We start from the raw sequence: 20,442 nt of genomic DNA on the forward strand, positions 1-20,442 counted from the left end.
CATGGAAAAAACACGGGTGACGTGGCACCATGGATTGAGTTACAAGTGCAACCCATCAGAAAACCAACAGCACTTTTTGTAACACAGCATGCAACAATTTTTCTACACTGAGAGGAAAAGGGATGTTTGGCTGGCTAGGGGAACTTTTTTGCAAATGGGACTTGAAACTGGGCAGGAAAAAAAAGAAAAAAACCCACAAATTCAGCAGTTGAGGCTTGAAAGCTTCACCTCCATGGCACACTCCAACTGAAAGCTGGAAATGTGAAAATTCCCTAAAAAAAATGAGCAGTTAATGTGCTCAAACCTAAATTCTGACTTTGAAATAATTTTTTTTTTTTTTTTACTTCTGATCCTAAAACCCAAACTCTGATCTTTGCTTTTGTGTTACAGGTAATTGAGGTGGTAAACTGGGCAGCTCTGAGCCAACTACACTGAACACAAAAATCAGCAGTTCCAGGAGAGGAAAAATCTCCCATTCCATCTGAAACCTGCAACCTGGAGAACTCCAGAAATGTGCAGAATGTCTGTGAGCAGCATCAGTCACTCTGATGTGTGTGGAAAGAAGTGTTTCATTATTCAAGCTTAGAAAAGCTTTAGCATTTCAGTGTAAATCAAACTTTAGCACTTGGCAGCAGCAGGTTTTTTTCTGCACTGACTCCTGTTTTATGCCCTAGTTCACAGTTCCCTTCAGGAGTAATTATTTCACTACCACTTCATGCAAGCTGAAAAGACACAAATTTCTTCAAACTTGCAATTTACCCTCTTGTCCACCTCCCCAGTTTAAACATTATTCTTTTAATTTAACTTTTAACTGGGCTATACACCAGGTAACCTGGCCACGATCATATATTCTTGTGTTTCTCAAAAAAAAAAGTACTACAGAGATTATTTTTTTCCACATTCCAGTATTTTATTCTAGCTCAACTGACTGAATTCAATCAACCTGTATAAAAACCATCAACACCACTGCCCAAAGCTCTTCCTCTGCACCACTCCCAGTCCTTCTTGGTCTTCTCATTGCTGAAAGAAAATAAAACGAAGAGTGAGTTTTTAGGCAAAGTCCATTTCTCTTTCAAACTCCTGTCCTAGTTTCCCCCTTACAGATTGGTACTGTGAGAGTAACAGAGCCAAACATTTGGGCTCAGGGATGAGGGGCAGAGACATTACCTGGCTGGCAAATTCATGCCTTGGTCCTGCCTCTTTGGAATCAACACTCCCCCTTTCCTCAGGATTTGCTTCAGCTTCTGTGTGAAGTCTCCTCTTCAGCCTGCCAAAGCACAGAGGCATTAATAAAAATATCAAGCAAGAGTTTTTCACATTTGCCACCCACCTCCCCCCCCTCGAGACAAGTCACATCATATACAGGGTTTCACAAGCCATTCTCTGAACCCATCACATCACAGAAGCACAGTCTGGGAAAACTGTTCCAGGGCTGGCTGATGCCTTTGAAACGCCAGCCAAGGTATCATTTGATCCCTAAGCAGAGAGTTTAACCACTTTGACATGGCTGCTTAGGAAGTGTGGGCTATGGGAAAAAGTTAATGGCAACAAGTAGGATGGCAAAGAAAGCTACAATTAAAAGTGAGCAACTTAATGAAGTCTAGGAAGAGTCTCAATAGATGAACACATATCAAGTCAGGGAATTCTTTTCCCATCTTGCTTCCATACCTACTAGCAAGACATGACTGCATGCCCAACTCTGATCTGTGGAACTCAAGTTGTGCCACAAGCCAAAGGTTGCATACGGCATGGGTTACAATTTTTTTTTTTTTCCACCAGTTGACCAAAATTGTCAAAAGGAGTATTTCACGGGTACATTAAGACTTTCAAATGAGCTCTCAACAAGAGGAAGGATGCGGACATGAGCAAAAGGAGTTACCTCGAATTACAGGACTATTTCCACATATGAACTAGCCAAGAGAGCAGCTTTCGTCTCAGAGGTTTCTGTTGGAGGCACAACACTTCTTTTCTCCAAGGACACTGCAGTTTCCATATGCTAGCAAAGAATTCTTAGAACTTGTAAGGCAATGACAAAGCTAGCTAATCACAATTTACCTACCATTAACACCCCTGGCAAGCCAGTAACTACTCCAGTTACTAAAGCACCCTGCTTCTTCACTACAGCAGCTTTGCAATGTAGGCTATTTCAGTTATTTTCAGGAAACATCAATTATCCTACCTAGCAGTAGCATTCCCTCCACTTCTGGCTCTTTGAGTGCTACAACATCCTGAATCCTTTGTCCTCTGCCTCTAGACAAGTTTGACTGTTGTTACGTGAAAGTACGTCGAGAAATTCACATGTCAAGACCGACTTGAGATTAAATTCTAGCAGCTAATCAATTAACTCTGGCTTGTTCTTAACTAGCACTACAGTCTTCTCTGGCATCCCTTCTCCCTCAGGCTGTTCTTCCATCTTCCAGGGTCGTGTTGTGCAATGAAATGTAAATGTCAGGAGCAGAGTTCATTTCAGACGGTCTTTTAATAGGCTTCGTAAAGCCAAAGAAAACTGTATACAAGAATCCTTTACCACTTCAAATACAATATCAATGGAATATGCATTTTCTTCCAGTAAAAAAGGACAATATAAATAAACATTTTCAAGAACCTCTTTTATGGTAAGTTTGCAAGTCTATTTGCTGGGTATTTTACATCATTACAACAGTAAAAATACCGTTTTATGCAGGTTGAACATACAAGCAAGTTCTCTTTAGATATATCAAGGTGGTTTGCCTTCCAATCTGTACCCAGGCTGCATTCCTACCTTGCTACACTAAAGGAATGTTACAAAAGACGAAGGTAATGCACTTAAAAAAAAAAAAAAAAAAAGAGTCCACAGCTTGTTCAGCTTCCAGTGAACATTGAATTAAAAGGTCCTTTCTATCTCAAAAGAAACTGAATTGGGGCCCCAACTTCACAACTTTAAAAAACAAAAACCAAAAACACCTTGGCTCATCACGAGGGATAAAATAAAATCTGAAGTGCTTTCAAAAAGAAGATTAAAAACACTTGAAAGCAGAGCTTTCTTAAAGAAAAGTCTAATCAGACCGTATTGTATCAGAAGCTGTCAGGCTGTGTTTGACAAGATTAGAACTGATATTACTACAAAAGTGAAAATACAAGTAGATGTACTACACAATAACGATTTCAGCGAAGCTCCAAAAATCTTTATAAATACAGCCATTGGAAGGACGATCTTGAGTCAGGAAGGATTTTTACTCGTTGTGTGTAGCTGAGGACAAGAAGCAGGCACAATTGTAAAGGCACTGAAGCATAGACAAGTTCCAGCATTTTAGTCCCTTGCATTATTTCAGAAGCTAGTGCTAGCTACACAGTAAGAGAACTCCCCCACCCTTGATTAGATTTTTGTTAGGGCATCTGAGTTTGGTCTTAGCCTCAAGCTGGAGGAATTTGTTTTTTTTTTTTTTAAAACCTTGCTTTGCCTTAAGATCCAAGCAACTCCTACACATGCATTACAAATTAGAAAACTTTTTTAAAAACGGCACAACCACGTCCAAAAGCCTGGCAGATTGGTTCTTAGGGGCAAGAACAGCAACAGTGGTACAGTCCAACTGAGCCTTACAGTCTTTGCAGACTCCAGCACAGGGTCAGAAGGTGTTTTTTTTAAGAGTTCCTACAAGGTACGTACTCAGCCTTCCCGTTTGAAGCAGCACTTACCGTAACTGTCATAGCTGTCTCTGTAGGATCCTCCTGAAGACCTGTCCCCATAGCCACCTTGACTCCTGCTGGGAAAAACAACAAGCCCCTGCTTCAGATTTGCTCAAATAGATCTGCTGAAACTCAGGATCAAACAGGCAAAAGGCCTCCAGACCCTGGTAAGAGGAAGCTTTAAGGATGACTTTACCTGCTATTATAGTAGTCTCTGGAGCCATTGTATCCTCCACTTCTGGAATCAAATCTGCTCCCACCATAACCTCTGTCTCCACCTCCTTGAACAGACACCAGATCTTTAGTTTTTTAAAGCATTCTGACCAACACCATTAGCACTCGAGGTGCTGCAAGCCAACCACACAGGTTTCTCACCTCTGGAGAAGCCACGGCCCCGACCTCTGCCCCCACGGAAAAATCCTCTGCCCCCCGAGGAGCCCCCTCTGTACCCACGGGATCTGTTCTCTGAGGATTTTCCAGCCTGGTCAACTCTGATCTGACGTCCATCTACAGACTAACAAACCAACAGAAAGTGAGCCAACTGGGTATTATCACAGCTAAACACCAAAGCACGTGGGCAGGGAGTAAGACACCTTCATTTCCAGCTAAGCAAGGAGCAGAACTTTGTAACAGTGCACACAGGGTTTATGCAAAAATTAATTTCAGAAATACATTTTAGAAAACAGCAGTTACATTCTGTATTATTTATACAGTATCTTTGCTTGAAGACACTTAACATTTATCTGGCTTTCTACTTGGCACTGCAACACCACTTCCAAACCTCTCACGACACCTTAAAGGAATCAAAAAAGCTGCTCCTTACCTTCCCATTCATGGCCATCATTGCATCTTTAGCATCATCTATATTTTCAAAAGTTACAAAGCCAAAACCTCTGGATCTCTGTGTCTCTCTGTCTTTCACCACAACAACTATAAAGCAGGAAAAAAATAATAAAAAAAAAAACCCACATCAGCACTTGTACGATGGAATGCATTGATGAACCTCTTCCCAGCCCAGCCCAGCAACCTTACCTTCCGAGATCTGTCCATATTTAGAGAACACCTGTTCCAATGACTGCTCATTGGTGTCAAAACTCAGTCCACCGACAAAGAGCTTTCCCTCATCCGATGCCATTCTGACCTGAGAATCCAAATTAATTTTTTTTTTTCATTTAAAAAAAAAAAAACGCGGAACATTCCCAGACCGGCTGAACCGCCCCCAGCACTACCCTGGCCCGCTTCCAGTGACCCAGAGGTGAATTTTCGGGCACCCTCAGGGGAGGCTCCGGGGTCCGCACTCAGTTCCCCCCCCCCCAAAAAACACCCCCGGTGCCCACCGCGCATGCGCGCCCCGCCCCCGCAGCCCGCCCACCCCGCGCAGGCGCAGTCCCGCCCTCCCGCCCGCCGCCATTTTGCACGGTCCAGGCCCGTCGCCATTTTGTTTCCGAGGGCGCATTCCGCTCCTCTCCTCACCCTTTCCCTCTACCCCCACGGCAAAGCGCCGGGACAGCTCCGCTCGGCTCCCCGCAGCCGCGACAGACACCCGTGACACTTCGGCGTGGTGTCCTATCCCCTACTTCCCCACCGGGGAGCCAGCCCTATGGTTTCTACGACACGTTTTTCTTTATCTCTGTCCCTTCGAACCCCCCGGCCCAGCCCGGCCGCAGCCCGGCCCCCGCCGAAGGCGCCTTACCGGTGCCCTGGAGGTGCGGGGTCCACACAGCACTTCAAAGCTTCGGCGCGATATACGCTGAAGCTGGCGGGGCGGCGGCTTATAAACGCCCGCGCTTGGCCCCGCCCACCTCATGAATATTCCGATGAACCCCCCGCTGCAAGGCGGGGCTGCAGACGCCACCAAAGCGCTGCCGCCGCCGCCGCCCCTGATTGGGCGGGAGCTGATTAATATTCATGAGTCCCCACGGGGGGCGGGGGGCGGGGGAATGGAAAACAAAACCGCCGCATTCCCCCCCCCCGCGCGGGGGCGGGGCCAGGAGGGCGGCGCCGATTGGTTGGGAGCGCGGGGGCCGCGGGCCGGGAGAGCCCCTGTGAGAAGGAAGGAAGTGGAGGCAGCTGATTGGCTGGGACGCATCGCCGGGCCCCGCCCCTCCTGGCGGGCCGTGCGCTCAGGGGGCGTGGCCTCGCTGCCCCAGTTTCGCGCCCTACTCGGCACTGCGGCGGCGGCTGCAGACAAAGGGGACGCCTGAGGGGACGCCGCCATCTTGGGCGGCGAACGCTGACCGCCGCCGGCCCCGCTCTCGGCTTCCCCGCTGCTCCTAGGCCGCCCTTCCGCGTCACGCAGGCCCGCTCCTCCGCCCCGCCTGCCCCTCAGGGCCCCGCCGCTTCTTCACTCCTCTGCGGGTGGCGGCGAGGGGCGGCCCGTCCCCGGTACAGCGGGGATGAAGTCCCCACCTCTCCTTAGGCCTGGGCGCTCGCACTCGCTGCCAGAGCCTGGCTGCCTGGCGGTAGGTTCCCCTCGTCCCTGACAGGCCCAAGGTCACCTCTTCATCACCCCCAGCAAACGCGCTGCCCGCGGAGCCCCCCAGGGGGGTGCCCGCTGTCCCTGCCCCGCAGGGATCGCTGCCATTCTGCCCTCCCTGTCCCTATGGATGGGTAATCCCTGTAACCTTCTCTGAAGCGTTCTGCTGGTGTCCCCAGGCTCGGTAAAAAGCAGCCCACTCACTGGTTTAAAAGCATAAATGGTTTTGTTTAAAAAGTACTAATAAAAGGAGTTGGCCTGGTTTTGCTGAAGTATTTCAGAGCCCACCCTGGGGTTTTTCTAGTATGTCTTCAGCATTAAAAACTCCCTTGCTGAAAGAGGAAACTGACAAACATGTTCCTGAAAGGTTTAAGAAGCCCTGCAAATAACTTTTTTTCCCTTAGAGTAACTATAATCTCGTGAACTCTGCACGGTATTTTAAAACATCTGTGAGGAAGAGGCACACGGGAGGAAAACAACACGGAGGAAAGGAAGGGCAGGAGGACAAATCCCTGGAGGTCACCTCGTCTGTCACCACCAGGACACATCAGCTCTGCCCAGGAGAAGGACACAGTAATTCCCTTTGCAGCTCCCAGCAGGAGGAATGTGGGGCTCAGAGCCTTCCTGGTCAGGGTTACACAGAATAATAAACTGGAGTTACTGAAATCGTGGCTGTTCCTTCGCAGAGAATGGGGTTGATTTCCTAAACCAGGGCTGACACGGGGTAAAAAGTAACCACATTGAAATGCGAAGAAGTCTCCTGGCCAGCACTGTGCTGTTAAAAACATCAAGGGCCCATTCCCAGAGTAAGGAAACTGGGGTTTTCCTCTCTGAGCTGTTGTTATACTTTTTGGGATCTGCAGGAAAAGGGTTGTTTTGTATACAAGTTACGAAATAGAGGCATCTGGATATTGCACTCTGCCCCAAGCTCAGCTGTTGTCCACACAAAAATAGGTGTTTTGTTACCAGGACACCATTGGAGGCTTTGTCAAGCATGCAAAACACCTCAATATCAGTGAGGCACCAATATAGTGGTATTATTATTATTTTCTTCCTGGCAAAAACATGAAAAAAAACCCTAACTTTCCAGTCCTGGGAGCAAATGAACAGCACTGAACTGTCAAAGTAAGAATAACCTGATCCACTTTGCAGAGCAAGGAGAGGAGGTTCAGCTCTAGGGAAGTGTCAGAGCAATGGTTAAAAGCAGGATGAAACTGGATAGTCATACATTTTATGGGAGAAAAAAAACCCAACGAAAACCCCAAACCTGTTTCTTGATTTGAGAAGGGTATTTTTAATTTTAATCTCTGGCTTTGAATTATTGAAGAACCCAGGGTTATTTCTGAATTCTGCCTCCTTTTCCACGGGGCTGTGTGGTCCGGAGGAGCCTTCTCTGCCCTCAGGGACTGCAAATCGATTTTTGCCCTTCAAGGGGGAAAACGAGAGCTCAGCCCTGAGCTCACACCTCCCCAGCACAGCATTTTGATTAAATTAGAGACACCTTCACGTGGGCACTTCAGGACCCTGATGCGGGTGGATAAAGTGACCTTGACACTGAGTGACAGCCAGGACAGCCAAGCCCAGGATGCTGGAGGGGAGGAGCAGCACTGCACCACCAGCCTATTCCCGTCCCAACACCCTCCACGCTGCAAAATCACCAATTTAATTGCTTTTTTTAACTCCTCGTGCAAAGCCAGCTCGGGCTGTTAACCCTCCTGGGCTGCATCAGGGGGGGTTTAGTCCCAGCAGGATGAAAGGACCAGTGACAGCAACTGTGACATTGAGTGGCAATCGCAGCTCTGCTCGGGTTTGCCCCCAAAAAAGTGTGATTTTTGGTCTCACTCAGGTGCCTGTTGGTGCCTTTGGGAAACAGGGCGGTGAGAGCCCGAGCTGCCTCTGCTCCTGTCCCAGTTCTGCAGCTCTCAGGAGGTTCTGTGTGCCCCAGATCTCTCTGTTCCTCCCCGATCCAGGGCACCAGGCACGGGCTCAGCCTCCACACTGCTGGGTGCCCACTGCCCCCACCCTGCCCCACCGGGGGGGCTCCATCCCCACACATCCCACGGCTGGAACCAGCACCGAGGAGCAGCCCAGCAGGAAACCTCACCCCGCAGATTTCACAAGCTGCCGGGAGAGTTTAATTAAGGAGTGAAACGCAGCGAGCCCGATTGGTGCCACTTGAGCAAACTTTTCCTGCAGCCCTGGGCTGGGAGGGTCCCAGAGCACCCAGGAGGGAGCACACGGAGTTAACTTTGCACCATCCCTGCGGCGGGCCGGGCGCCCAAACACCCCTGCGGAGCTCGGGAGCCAAACATCCTGGTTTGTTTTCTCTGGCTCAAGCCCACTCCATCACCTGGAGCTGTCTGTGAGCGGGGGCTGTGCCTGCACTGACCTAATATGGTGAAAGCTTCATCCAAGCTCGCAAATAAAGGGCTTGAACTGTGCAGGCTCCCAGCCTCTGTCTCCATACGTGTGTAAATCACACGAGGCTCAAGGGATCCTGGGGATCAGCTTCCCTGTTGGATCCAGCAGCCTCCAAACACCTGACAGATGTTCATCTCACTTTTTTTTTTTTTTTTTTAAAACCTCTGGTGGCAGAAGTCACGGTACCAAACAGCAAATAAATGAAAATACTGATTTCCTGACACAGTCCCCTGTCCAGCAGTTGGTGCCACATCCACAGACTTTTGGGGAGCTCCAAGATGTCCCAGCTGTGCTGCACACCTGCCCTTCATCCCAGATCCATACAATCCTTTCTCTTGCCCTCCAGGGAGTTTTGCCTGGGGTGCATTCCCTCAGCCGAGCTGCCCCTCCTGCAGCCCCGTGGCTTTCTTTGGGTGCGGGGTGCAGTTCCCCGCTGTGTTTGGAGGGACTTTTTTTCCCAGTCCCCTGTTCTCATGGCCCTTTTCCACAGCACAGAGCAGCTCAGCGTTTGCCTGGAGCCATGGGCAGAGCTGCTCAGCACACAGAGCTGAGCCCCAACCTGCTCAGCAGCCCTGGCACCCGCTCAGGAGCCCGAGCTGGGAGCTGAGGCGTCCACCCGGGGCTCCGCTCTGATGAGGTTTCCAAAGCCCGGAGCAACCCCGTGGTGCTCCTCTGGGTGCTGCTGCTGCCTCGGGCAGGGGTGGGGAGAGGAACCCCTGGGAGGGGTGGGGAAGAGCAGGGTGGAACAAAGCAGATGGGGGGACAGGGACTGGGTTGTCTCATGGTCTGCTCTCGGGTGGTGCACGGCAGGAGCAGGGAGGGAACAAAACCATCCAGGTCACCAGCATCCCCTGTCCTCACGTTCCTCCCCCGGCCCCCAGGACCCCCCTCCCTGCACACACAGCAGCAGAGGCACAGCCAGGGGGTGACAGGGCCACACAGCAGAGCCTGCCAGCACCAACCCCCCCGGCACAGGAGCTGCCTCCAGTGCTTTTGGCTTTGCTGGGATTGCAGGGAAAGAAGGAATGTGAGGCCCGACCAAACCAGGGCTCCCATCCCCTCCCTCACCAAACCTCCTGCTCCGTCCTCATCTCCCTGCAAGGTCAGCCCACACGGGGGGGCAGTCCAGTCAGTGCCCCCCGTGCCTTGCACCCAGGAAGGAGCGAAACACCAGGGCAGTTCTGAATCTGGGAACTGGCAATCCCAAAGCCCACAGGAAAAAAAAAAAAAAAAAAAAAAAAAAAATTATCCCCTTCTCTCTTACTACTTCCCCTGAGGGAGTTGCTTATCCAGCTTTGCAGTTTGGAGGAGAAGAAAAAAAAAAAAAAAAGCCCTGACGCAATCCCGGCGTTGCCATGGCTGCTGCTGCATTTTCCTCTGTGAGTTGCTGCCACCAGGATTTACCAAGTTGTAGGACAAAGCCACGGCGAGCAAAAGGAACAGATCCACAGCCAGGCGAGCAAAAAAAACCTGCAGGGAATCTGGGCTGGCACATCCTGCTGCAAGGTTACAGCAGCGTGGGGTTACCCAAACCTGAGGATCAGGAAATGAGGAAACACCAATCCACCCAATCCCCCTGGTGGGAGCTCAGCCTCTGCCATTCCCAGACTTCTCTCTTTCTTGGGCATCATCCCATCCTCTGACCTTGCAACCAGTGACCTCCTCGTCCTTCAGGGCCCTGATTCTCCCGTGCTCCATCCCCGTTGGGATGGGAGCTGGGACAGAGAGGTGTCACCACTCCAAGGAAGAGGCACAGCAGGACCCCAACCAGCAGTGCCAGGGAGCCCCAGAGCACCCGAGCTGAGGTTTGGGGAGAGCCAGGGCTGGGGACACCCGTGCACCCGAGCTGAGGTGAGGGAAATGGTGAAAATAGCACATGGTAACCAAGGCAACCGTGTCACTGGCTTGGCTCTAAGAAGCTGTTTCACCAGGCACTGAGGCTGTGCTTTTCAGCTAGATTATAGAAAACAAAACCCTCTGTTGTCACAGCATCAACACCTGCCCAAAACCAGCCCAGACAGTGCCCACGTACCCCAGCCCTGTCCCCAGACGCACGGTGGGGATGTTTGGCTGCTGCCTCACAGCTTGCAAAGCAAATTGGCTCTGGGGGCTGACCCAGAGGCAGGGATTGGGGCCACAGCTGGTTTTGCCATCCTGGCTGCAAGGGCAGCTCAGACCTTGTGCCACCGACAGCTCCACCAAGACTTTGGGGACAGCCTCGGATCAGCCACGATCCCGGGGGGGCCCGTGGCAAGCACAGCTCAGCCCCTGTTAGCCCTGTCCCCAGGCCTCGGGAGGGCTGAAGCGCAGCAGCTCCTGTCGTTTGCTTCCGCAGTAGCTGCAGTTTTCAGAGCCCCTTTAGGGCCCTCGGGAACATCTGGCAGAGGCCTCGCTTCCTGCAGAGCCCCCACCCCTCCCTCTGTGCCACGGCCCCTCTGCACAACTTCTGGTGTGGAAAAGGCAGCAGCAGGGATGTGCTGCTCTCTCTCCCACCTTCACTCCTGTCAACCTACCAGCTGCACGAAGGACTCATCTCGGTTATATAAGCTCCCATTAATCATCATCTAAGAGTATTTGCAGCATGGGAGTTCTTAAGGTCAGGAGATGCTACCCAAGGACACAACAATCACACTTCCACCCTGAGAACACCGAGTGACCTGGCAGGACAGAGCTGGGGATGCGGGAAGGGGTTTTTATCCACAGCTTGTAGGGGAAAACCAGCCAGGAACAGGGTGCCTCTCCCCAGCAAGGGATGAAATCCACACTGAGGTGAGCCAGCCCGGGGAACCTGAGGAAATGGGAACTTCTCCACATCCCTCGGCCCCCTCCTTAACCCCACTCCCCCCACAAGGACCCTGTGGCACTGCCAAGCACCCCGGGGGGTGCAGCAACACCCTGCAGAGGGACTGGTGGTCTCAAAGCCCCCAGGCCCATGCAGGGTGGGCTTCATCCTCCTCCCTGCACCGCCGGCGTCCCCTCTCCCCTCAGCAGCAGGTCACCGTGTGCTGCTCTCCCTTCAGGGGCTGTAAATCACCCCGAGCCCTGCAGCCCAGCCCCTCCCGAGCGGCTCCATCGCCCCCGGCACACGGAGCGAGCCGGGAACAGCTGCGGCTGCAGAAACCCCTGAACTGCAGCATCAACGTTTCTGCCGGCCCAGAAGGTTCCCTCGCATGAGCTCATCCTGCTCATCCCCCCCCTCCGGAGCCTCCCTGCTTCCAGCTCCAGCAGCCAGGCGGTAACACAACCTCTCTCTCTCTCCCCGAGCCCTCTGCGCCGCAGAGCAGGAATGAGAAACAACAGCCCAGCAGATTCTTGGCTGTCTGGGTCACTTTCTCCCTGCGCTGCCTTTCCTGAAGCTCCGAGTCATGTAACTTCTCTTTTCCCCCCCCTCCCTCCCTCCCCCGCCTCTTAAGGCAGGGAAAGAAGTCGGGAAAGCTCCCCCAGGAGCTGATCCGAGCGCAGGGAGGGAGAGGCAGGGGCTGTGCCCCCAGCAGCACCGGGGAGCCGGCTGGTCACAGGGAAAAGGCCCCATTTTGGTATCGCCCCAGCGACTCCTGCAGCCAGGAGAGTTCTGGGGGAGCCCAGCAGACCCCAGCATCCTCCCTTTGCGGTTATCACCCCCTCCTGCTTCACCCTGAGCTCCTGCCTGCAGCTGAGCCCGGCGCTGGGGCTGCCAACCACCCCACAGCAGGAGGGGAGCGTCTCCCCCCCCTGCAGCAGGGCAGGGGGTTCCTCGTGGAGTGGAGAATGGGGCTGGGGGCTGAGCGTGGGGCAGCTCTGCTCAGTCAAGAGAAGCTGAAAGGGAGAGCCAGGAGCTGCTGCAGCATCCCGGGAAGATGCCATCTCTGCTGCCGTCCCCCAGGGACAGCCTGGAAATCCTGGAAATCCTCCCCCCAGGCCACCAGGAGCCCTGAAAGCTACTGACACCCGGCACTGCCTCGGGAAGCCGAGCCCTCCGCGGGACGTGACCTGCTTCCCAACGCCGGGAATGGGGGATGGAGCCAACACCTCCCTTGAGCAGCATCAACTGACCCCCAGAGACCCCAACCCCTTCCGGAGCTGCAGCCCCCACCCCATTGCTTTCATAGCCCAGCAAACGAGCACAAGTGATGCTGCTTAATTCCCCCCAGCTGCTGGGTAATCACTGCCCAGCTGGAAGGGGGGGTCTTGAGGAGAGGGGGGTGCGGGGAGGGGGGACACGGCGCATTTCATATCCACAGCATTTCTGCAGCCCCTCCTCTGCCCTCGCCCACCCCCTTCTCGGTCCCTGCGTGGCTGGGAGGGAGCCGGCGGGGTCCTGGAATGGGGAGGGGGCTGCCGGGGGGGGGGGGGGCCGCTATTGTTCGGCACAGGCGGCTCTGCACAAAGGGGGGAGGACACACACAGAGACGTGGGGTGTCTGCACCCACCCCCCGGAATTCCACCCTCCGTGGGATGGGGCCGATCCCCACATTCCCCCGGCCACGTCCCTTTGGGGGTGTCCCCGTCCTGGGTGGCCGTCCCTGTCCCCCTGGAGGGGGGCTGAGCGCTGCCGTGTCCGTGGCAGCAGAGGGCAGCCATGTTACGCGCACCGCACCCATCCTGCCCGCCACACACACACCCTGTGTCCCCGCAGCCCACGCGTGTGACACCGTCACGCTCAGCGCCACCCCCATGCCACGGGGTCCCCTCTGCGTTCCCCCCTCCTGCCCCTGGGTGGGACGAGGGGCAAGGCCAGGGGCATCCCCAGCTCCCGGCTGCAAGTGGGGCCGATCCTGGAGTTCAGCACCCCCACTCAGGACACCCCTGGCCCCACCGCGGGGCGGCTCGGGCTACCGCCAGCATCGGGCTGTTTGCCCACTCCTGACACGCATGGCCTCGGCAGCGCGGGGCCATCTCCCCCTCTCCAGGGACCCCCGAGTGCTGCGCCCGTGGGTGGCTTGGGTGGGTGCAGTGAGTGGACCGGGACCGCCCGCCCAGGTCCCCCAGCCCGGCCCTGCTCGGGGGGTGGTCGCCGGGGGGGCTGTGGCTGCATTGGAGGCAGTGGATGGCCCCGGGGCTTCCCCCACCCCATCCCCCCGTGCTCCCTCACACTCCTGAGCCCCCCACCCCAGCAGACCGCAGTACGAGCCCTCCTCCCTGTCCCCGAGTGACTGTCTGCTCGGGGTGAGTCACACGCCGTTCCCGTGCCTCAGTTTCCCCACTGGGGCTGGTGGCTCTGGGCTCTTCTGCAGGAGAGCAGCCGAGAGCTGCCAGGGGCCCCGTCCGCCCGCTCTGCCCCGGGTGGCGGTCCCCGAGCCCCCGCAGCTCTGCACACGCGTGGACACGCAGGGCACACACGCCTGTTCCCACATGTACGTGCACGCCGGGACACGCGTGCACAGGGACAGCTCACACGCAGACCCGCACGTGGCACCCGCCGTGCACTCGTATGTGCAGCCACACATGTGTGCAACCACACGCGTGCACTCGGGCAGCCCCCACCCCCCCATCCCCACTCCCCCCGCCCCTCAGCACCCCCGCTGCGCCCCACTGCAGCGTCTCCATGGCAACGCTCCGGATTTATCAATGGAGACACTGCGGGAAAAGGCTCCGGGAGAGGCGGGAGGAAGCGGGGGATGAGCCGGGAGCTGGTGGGGGACAGACGAGCAGCTGGGAGGGGGGAAGGGATCCAGGGGGCAGGGGTGGCAGCGGGGATGGGTGCAGGGAGGGCGAGCAACCCCGGGTGGGTGGTCCTGGCAGGCCTCTCCTCACCTGGGGACCATCCGACCCCTGCCTCTCTGCCTCAGTTTCCCTCTTGCCCCTTCGCTGCAGAGTCCTGGCACGGGGTCCTGCGCTGGCACGAGCCCCAGGGGACACGGATGGGTGGCACCTGCGGGCACCCAAACCCCCAGCCCTGAGCCCTCCGGCAGAAGCCACAGTCACTCCACACCGGCAGATCACGCGTGACCTCACACGCGTGTGAGCACATGAGCAGCCCGTGCACATGATTAATTCACATGTGAGTGAGTGCACGCTCGGCACATGCATGACTGGACCCTGGGTTGGCAGCCAAGCACCCAATTAAACAACAATTCCTGCGGCCAGACGGTTCTGCGGGCGGCACCCGGCGCCCTCGCTGTGCCAGGGTGCCAGACCCGACCCCCCCCAATCCCTCGAGACCCAGCCAGGCTGGGGACCCCCCCCAGGACCACCCCAGCCCCTGGCATAGCAACGGGCACCCACCCAGCATCCGTGTGAGCCCCTGACTCTGGTGGGAATTGCCTCCTGCCCTGCGGAACGAGGCGCCCCGAGGCCGTGGGGATGGGCAGGGCTGCCCACATACTGCACCCCGTGGGGACCTTTCCCGCAGCTGCTTCCAGGAAGGGCCACAAAGGAAGAGGGGATCTCGGGTTCACACCAGCTCAGCACTTTCACAGCCGTCCCCAGCCCCGTCACACCCGGCTCACCACACGCCTGCTCACACACAAACACCCGCGCCCGCCCGGGCCCCCGGCCAAACCCACAACACACAGCTCAGGAAAGGGCAAAAACGAGGAGGGGGGGAACAAAAAAAAGAAAAAGGCACGGAGTGAATGACCCTTTTTCCAGCCTGACCACAAAACATTCCTGACATTTTGGGCTGTGCCAGCCGGGGCGTGCGTGCGTGTGCGGGGCCCCGAGTCACGCGTGGGACTTGCTGGCAGTGACAGCAGAGTCCCACCGAGGGTCAGGGTGACAGTCCCCTGCCAGGCACAGCATCACAGCCCCCACCCAGTGGCAGCTCTGCCCGCAGAGCCCATGGAATGCTCCTTGGGGATGAGAACAGACAAAACTCAGAGCAGAGATGGACCCGCAGGTCAGGAGCTCAGGCTCCATCTCAGTGCCAGCCCGGCGGGAAGCAGCCGAGCCGCAGGGTGCCCGGGCAGGCCGGCCGTGGGCTGGGCCAGACCGGTGCCTACACTGGGGTTTTATGAGCTGCTGGGCAAGGGAGAGGCCACACAGCCCCAGCCCAGGTGAGCCCTGACCCAGGAAATCCCCGACTGCCCGAGCCAAGCACCCGCCCGGCACCGGCCACTGCGGCTCCTGCGAAGGCACCTTCACCCCAGGGTGAAAGGTGGGGGTTTGGGGATTTTCCACCCCACCAGCACCCGCTCACCCCCCAGGGACCCTCAGGACTGCCGTGTGGGCTGCAGGGCAGGGCCGAGCTTCCTCTCCCACAGAGCTGGGACACCCGGCTGCCGGCCCAGGAAAGATCTCCACTGTGCCTGGAAAGCTGCTGACTTCTGAAAAATGAGTTTTGGAAAGAAAACCTCACCCAAAGTCCCGGGGACAGTGGCAGAGCTGTGCCAATAGCTCCAGCAGTTTATTAATCACAGCCTGGATCAGCTGTTCCATGATTTTGCTGGGATCAATGCTGGGCTGGCAGCCCCAGTCTCACAGACCCTGGTCCCCCCCAGCCACACAAACGTCTCTGTGGAGCCCCAGCCCCACAACATTCTGGGGTCCCCCGTGCAGCTCACGGGGTGCCTGGAACCTCTCGAGGCTTTTCCTGGGGCTGAGCTACCTGTGCGCCGGGGGTGGATTCTCTGCTTCTCTCTCACACCCCCACAGCTCCTCGACTGGCACCAGCCAACCCGTGTGGCTTCAAGAGCTGCCTCCTTGGCTCCTGAAATGTCCCTGCTGTGCCGTGTGACTCCCTCTAAGCCAGAGGCAGCTTCACCCCCAGCTCAGGCTGCAGCCCCCCCTCCAGTGCACCCCACTGCAACGCTGCAGGCAGCACGGGGAGCAGCTGGGGACCGGGGTGGGGGACAGGGGTTTGGGACATGCACGGTGTGGCACCACGGGCAGCTGCAGCCCTAGAGCTGCTCCTAAAGCTGCTGCTGCTCCGGCGGTCTCAGTGTCCTGGGGGGGTCCAGCAGCTCCCTGGGCGCGGGGGAAGCAGAGCTTCACCCAGACTCTGCTATTTGTTTGTTCAGCAGCTGAGTCATTCCCGGATCGCTGCGCGTCCCCGCGCGTCCCCACCTGCCCACACTGACTCACCCCAGCTCTGCGGGCACTTGCTGTGACCCCCTGCTGCCCCCCGCCAGACCCCAGCCCCATGGAGGGACCCGTGGGGACAGGCGGGGGCCGCTCAGGAGGGTGAACCCCCCTGTGCCCAGCAGCACTCAGGGAAAGAGCCGGTGAGGGGCAGAGTCGAGGGGATTTGGCCGAAGGTGGTGGCAGCCACCACCAGCACGGGGTCCCGGCACCACACGGCGCCGCTGCCCACCAGCACGGCACCCTGGTGCTCCCCGTGAACACCACAGCACCCCAGCCCCCCGGGGCAGCTGCAGAGCCCTGTGCCAGCAGTGGCTCAGTGCCAGGCAGGTGGAACCGCAGCCGCACCCCAGACCCACGGAAAACCCGGGGCCAGTGGAGCAGCCCCAGCGCTGCTGCATCGGGTCCCAGTGCTGCACCAGTGCTTGCAGCCCCTCCAGGGGCATCAGCCAGTGGGGACAGGGAAGGAGGGGGTCAGCAGCCAGCAGAGACCCCGCTGCAGGCTGGGCTGGGCTGTTCCTCCCATGCACCCAAAGACACCGGGGTCCCCACGGCCGCTCGAGGACCCCACGGTCCCCACATCCCGCAGCAGCCCAGCAAAGGGGTGCACCCCACCGTTGGGCATCCCCAGCGCCCTCCTCCTGGGTCCTGCCAGGCCACCACTGCTCGGGTCTGCAGCTCCACGTGGCTGTGATGGCCGGGGAGGGGGAGGCAGGATCCAGGACTGAGTCACGGCTTCCTCTGCGCTCCGTGAGTCACTCCCGCAGTGCCAGACGTGGGGCCCGGTGGCCACCACAGAGGAGAAGGCCCAGGGCAAGGTGCGAGGGCACCCCCTGGCACGTGCGTGGGTGTGCGTGGTCCAGGACACCCATCCTGAGCCTGGACACACGCAGTGACACCGAGCGTGACCGTGGACGGGCAGCACAGACACGCGTGTGACTCCGTGTCCAGAAAATGCCCGTGAGCTCACGTAAGCACCAACACGTGTGCAGATGCCCACGCGTGCTCTTGCCCGTTCGTGCCCTCACCGTGCACAGCCCCAAACTGCAGAACCCAAACACAGCCGTGCAGGCACCCCCTGCCCAGCCCCACACCAAACCCCTGTGGGGGTCCCTTGTCCCCAGCCCACGCGCAGAGCTGGAACCGCAGCTGAGAACCGAGGAGCTGCTCCTGCATCCCATGGCCACGGCTCCTCCAGGATGGCAGGAGAGGCCATCAGGAAGATTTGCCCAGCTTCAGCTCACCCGGACAACCTGGTGGCTTTACTGCCACTGCACACACGGGCCCCTGCACCACTAGTGCCCCCCATGCCCCACGGGCAGCTGGAGCAGAGCTGGACCCCTGCCCACCCAGACCTGCACCCACCCTCATGTGCGGGACCGGGTGTCCCCCATTTGCCATCCAAAGGGTGGGTGCAGGAGATTTGGCACCCACAGCCACTGCCACCCCCACATCCATCTTTCTCGGGGGCCTTCCCGGCAGCCTCGGGGGGGCTGTGCTCTCCTCTGCTCTGCAGGGCTGGAGCTCAGCGCCATGGCCACAGAGCCTGGGGGGGGGAGTTAAGGCTCCTCCAAGCACAGCCCAAGGCTGAGATCGCCGGGGCAGGGCCTCTGCCGCAGCCCTGGGTGGGCCCCCCCCGCGCCGACGTGGCAGCCGCCCTGGGGGTCCTGGGGAGACTGCCCTCGGCCCCCCGCAGCCTTGCAAAGGAGGAGACCCCCCGGCAGAGCCCCCCCGCCTCCCAGCCGGGCACACGGGGGGGGGGGGGTCCCAGGCACCCCCGCAGCTGTGCAGACAGAGGACCCCCCCCGGAGCTCCCCGAGGGTCCCCCCCGGCCCGGCCCCCCGCGGCGTTGGGCGCTGCAGGGATACCGGGGGGAGGATGGGGAGGGGGGGAGGGGGGAAACACGGCTGTTGCCATGGTAACCTCCCTCGCGCCGCCGGGATGAATGGACCGGGAGCGCGCGGCGCGATCTATGAATGAATGAGCGCGCGGGGCCGGGAGGGTTGGAAAGCCCGGAGCGGAATCCGGAGCGGATCCCAGAGCCCGGAGCGGATTTTGGAGCGGAGTCCGGAGCCCACTCCCACCGCCTGGCCGGGTCCGCAGTGCCCCGCCCACCCCTGAGCCCCCCAAGGGCTGACTGCCCGGGGGACTCCGAAGCCGGACCCCCCCTTCATGCACCTATCCTCCGGGGCTGTCCCTGTTCCTGGGGAGGGGGCTGGGAGGAGCCCCCCCGGCAGACTGCCCTCCCGCGGGGGGAGCAGCGGTGAGAGCGGGGGCTCCCGAGTGAGCCTCAGCCCCCCCTGGGCCCCCTCCCACCCAGCCGCAGGACCAGCCCTGCCCAGCCTCCCCTCTTCCCCCTTCTCCCCGATAAGGCGGTTCCCAGAAAGCAAGAGGGAGGCGGGGGGGCCACGGCCAGGATCTTCCCAGCAAGGTCTGGGTCAGCGCTGGCTGTCACTGTCCCCAGAACGGCCCGTTCCCGGTTCCCAGCACAGGCGGGGAAGGGCATTCCTGGGCTGCCGGGGGGCTGAGTCACCCCCACTCCACCCCCCACGGCCGCCACGCACACACGGAGCCACAGGCCAGGGCCACACACACATCGAGTGAGTGTGTGTGTGTGTGTGTGCACGCAAAACATGCGGGGACACACGCAACATGGCCACGCGTGTGGTTCCATGCAGTACGGGATCCACGCAGGACGGGAACCACGCACGGGAACACACGCATGGAGCAACACATGTAGGGACTCGCATGCAGCACGGACACATGTGGGGACACACATGCAGCAGCACACGCAGAGACAGAGGCAGCACGGCTGCAGGTGTGTGCAGGGGACACGCGTGTGCACACGCAGGGACACACGCGGAGAGGGACTGTGCAGAGAAGCCACATGTGCTCTCAGGGCCCGTGTGCACACACACGCACACACAAGCACACACACACACGTGCACACACACACGCACATGTCAGGCGCAGGTGTGTGCCACCCACCATTGTGCAGCACATCCCAGGGCTGAGCATCCTCCAGCTGCCGCCAGCCGCGTGGCACTGCGTGTCCCCAGCTCCCTGGTGCTCCCAAAGGATGGAGGGGAGGGGGGGGTCAGTGGGGGACCACCGTGCCCCCCGGGGAGCCGCTGTGGGGGTGTGCGACCGAACGTCGCCTGCTCTCCGGGGCTGCGTCACGGAACTGACGCATCCCTACCTGTGGGTCCCAGCGCTATAAATAGAGCCACGCACACCCCATCTGCTCGCTCGGCACGGCAGCAGCGGGGGGGGACACCCTGTTCCATGCTCCCCGTGCCACCAGGGGCCAAGTGGCCCCACGCCAGCCCCCAAAATCTCAGCGGTGGCCGGGGGGGCAGCGCGGCGGCCGTGGCACGGTGCCACCTGGCAGAGCCCCGGCTGGCAGGGCCAGCGCGGACGTCACCGGAGCTCCTCGAGGTCCTCGTAAACACGGTGACGCACCGGCACTGCTCCTCGGCATCCCCCCCCCCGTGTCCCCGGCAGCCCTGGGGACCACCGTGTGCCAGCCCTGAGCCCACCTCCCGCTCGGCCGGGCCCCCCACGGCGCTGGCCGCGGGGTTGGGGTGACACGGGAAGCCACCCCGCACCGAGCCCCAGGGGCATTTAAGCACCGCCCCTTGTAGAACCCAACCCGGGGGGGCTGAGCCCGTGCCCCCTCCCGCCACACCTCCAGCTGAGAGATGCTTTTGGAGGGGGGGTCCCCATGAAGGGGGGCAAGGTCAGGCAGCCAAACTTGTACTCCCAGTGTGACCAGTGCCGGTTCCCAGTATGGCACTTGGGGACACAGGAGTGGGCGAGGCTTCTGCTGCAGCTCTGTCCCTGCTGCGACCCCAGATCTGCTCGGGGGGGGGTTCTTCCTC

General features: G+C 58.4%; 1 protein-coding gene across 5 annotated transcripts; it reads right to left on the reverse strand.

Annotated features, from left to right (window-relative positions):
• Positions 1-885: 885 nt before the first annotated feature.
• Positions 886-5,500, reverse strand: CIRBP (cold inducible RNA binding protein). 5 transcript variants are annotated; one of them, XR_011722752.1, is made up of 8 exons: positions 5,360-5,500; positions 4,699-4,807; positions 4,490-4,596; positions 4,042-4,180; positions 3,863-3,965; positions 3,676-3,740; positions 1,168-1,267; positions 886-1,020 (listed from the first exon to the last, which is right to left on the reverse strand). XR_011722752.1 is itself a non-coding variant. In XM_071727499.1 (7 exons), exons 1-7 carry the CDS (start codon positions 5,471-5,473, stop codon positions 3,213-3,215), a joined length of 636 nt encoding a protein of 211 aa, XP_071583600.1. In that variant the 5' UTR covers positions 5,474-5,500; the 3' UTR covers positions 2,461-3,212. The 5 variants fall into 5 exon arrangements, 4 of the variants coding, with proteins under 4 accessions (XP_071583600.1, XP_071583598.1, XP_071583599.1 ...); XM_071727499.1 differs by lacking the exons at positions 886-1,020; positions 1,168-1,267 and adding an exon at positions 2,461-3,229 and having other exon boundaries at positions 3,863-3,947; XM_071727497.1 differs by lacking the exons at positions 886-1,020; positions 1,168-1,267 and adding an exon at positions 2,461-3,229.
• Between the last annotated feature and the right edge of the window lie 14,942 nt (positions 5,501-20,442).

Source organism: Heliangelus exortis, chromosome 28, assembly GCF_036169615.1.
Source record: "Heliangelus exortis chromosome 28, bHelExo1.hap1, whole genome shotgun sequence".
Classification (NCBI taxonomy): domain Eukaryota; kingdom Metazoa; phylum Chordata; class Aves; order Apodiformes; family Trochilidae; genus Heliangelus; species Heliangelus exortis.

Coding starts and splice junctions, on each gene's coding strand:
- CIRBP (XM_071727496.1), bottom strand. CDS start 5,473: ATGAGGTGGGCGGGGCCAAGCGCGGGCGTTTATAAGCCGCCGCCCCGC. Junction 4,597..4,698: donor ATATGGACAGATCTCGGAAG/GTAAGGTTGCTG, acceptor CCTGCTTTATAG/TTGTTGTGGTGAAAGACAGA. Junction 3,741..3,862: donor AGAGACTACTATAATAGCAG/GTAAAGTCATCC, acceptor TTTTCCCAGCAG/GAGTCAAGGTGGCTATGGGG.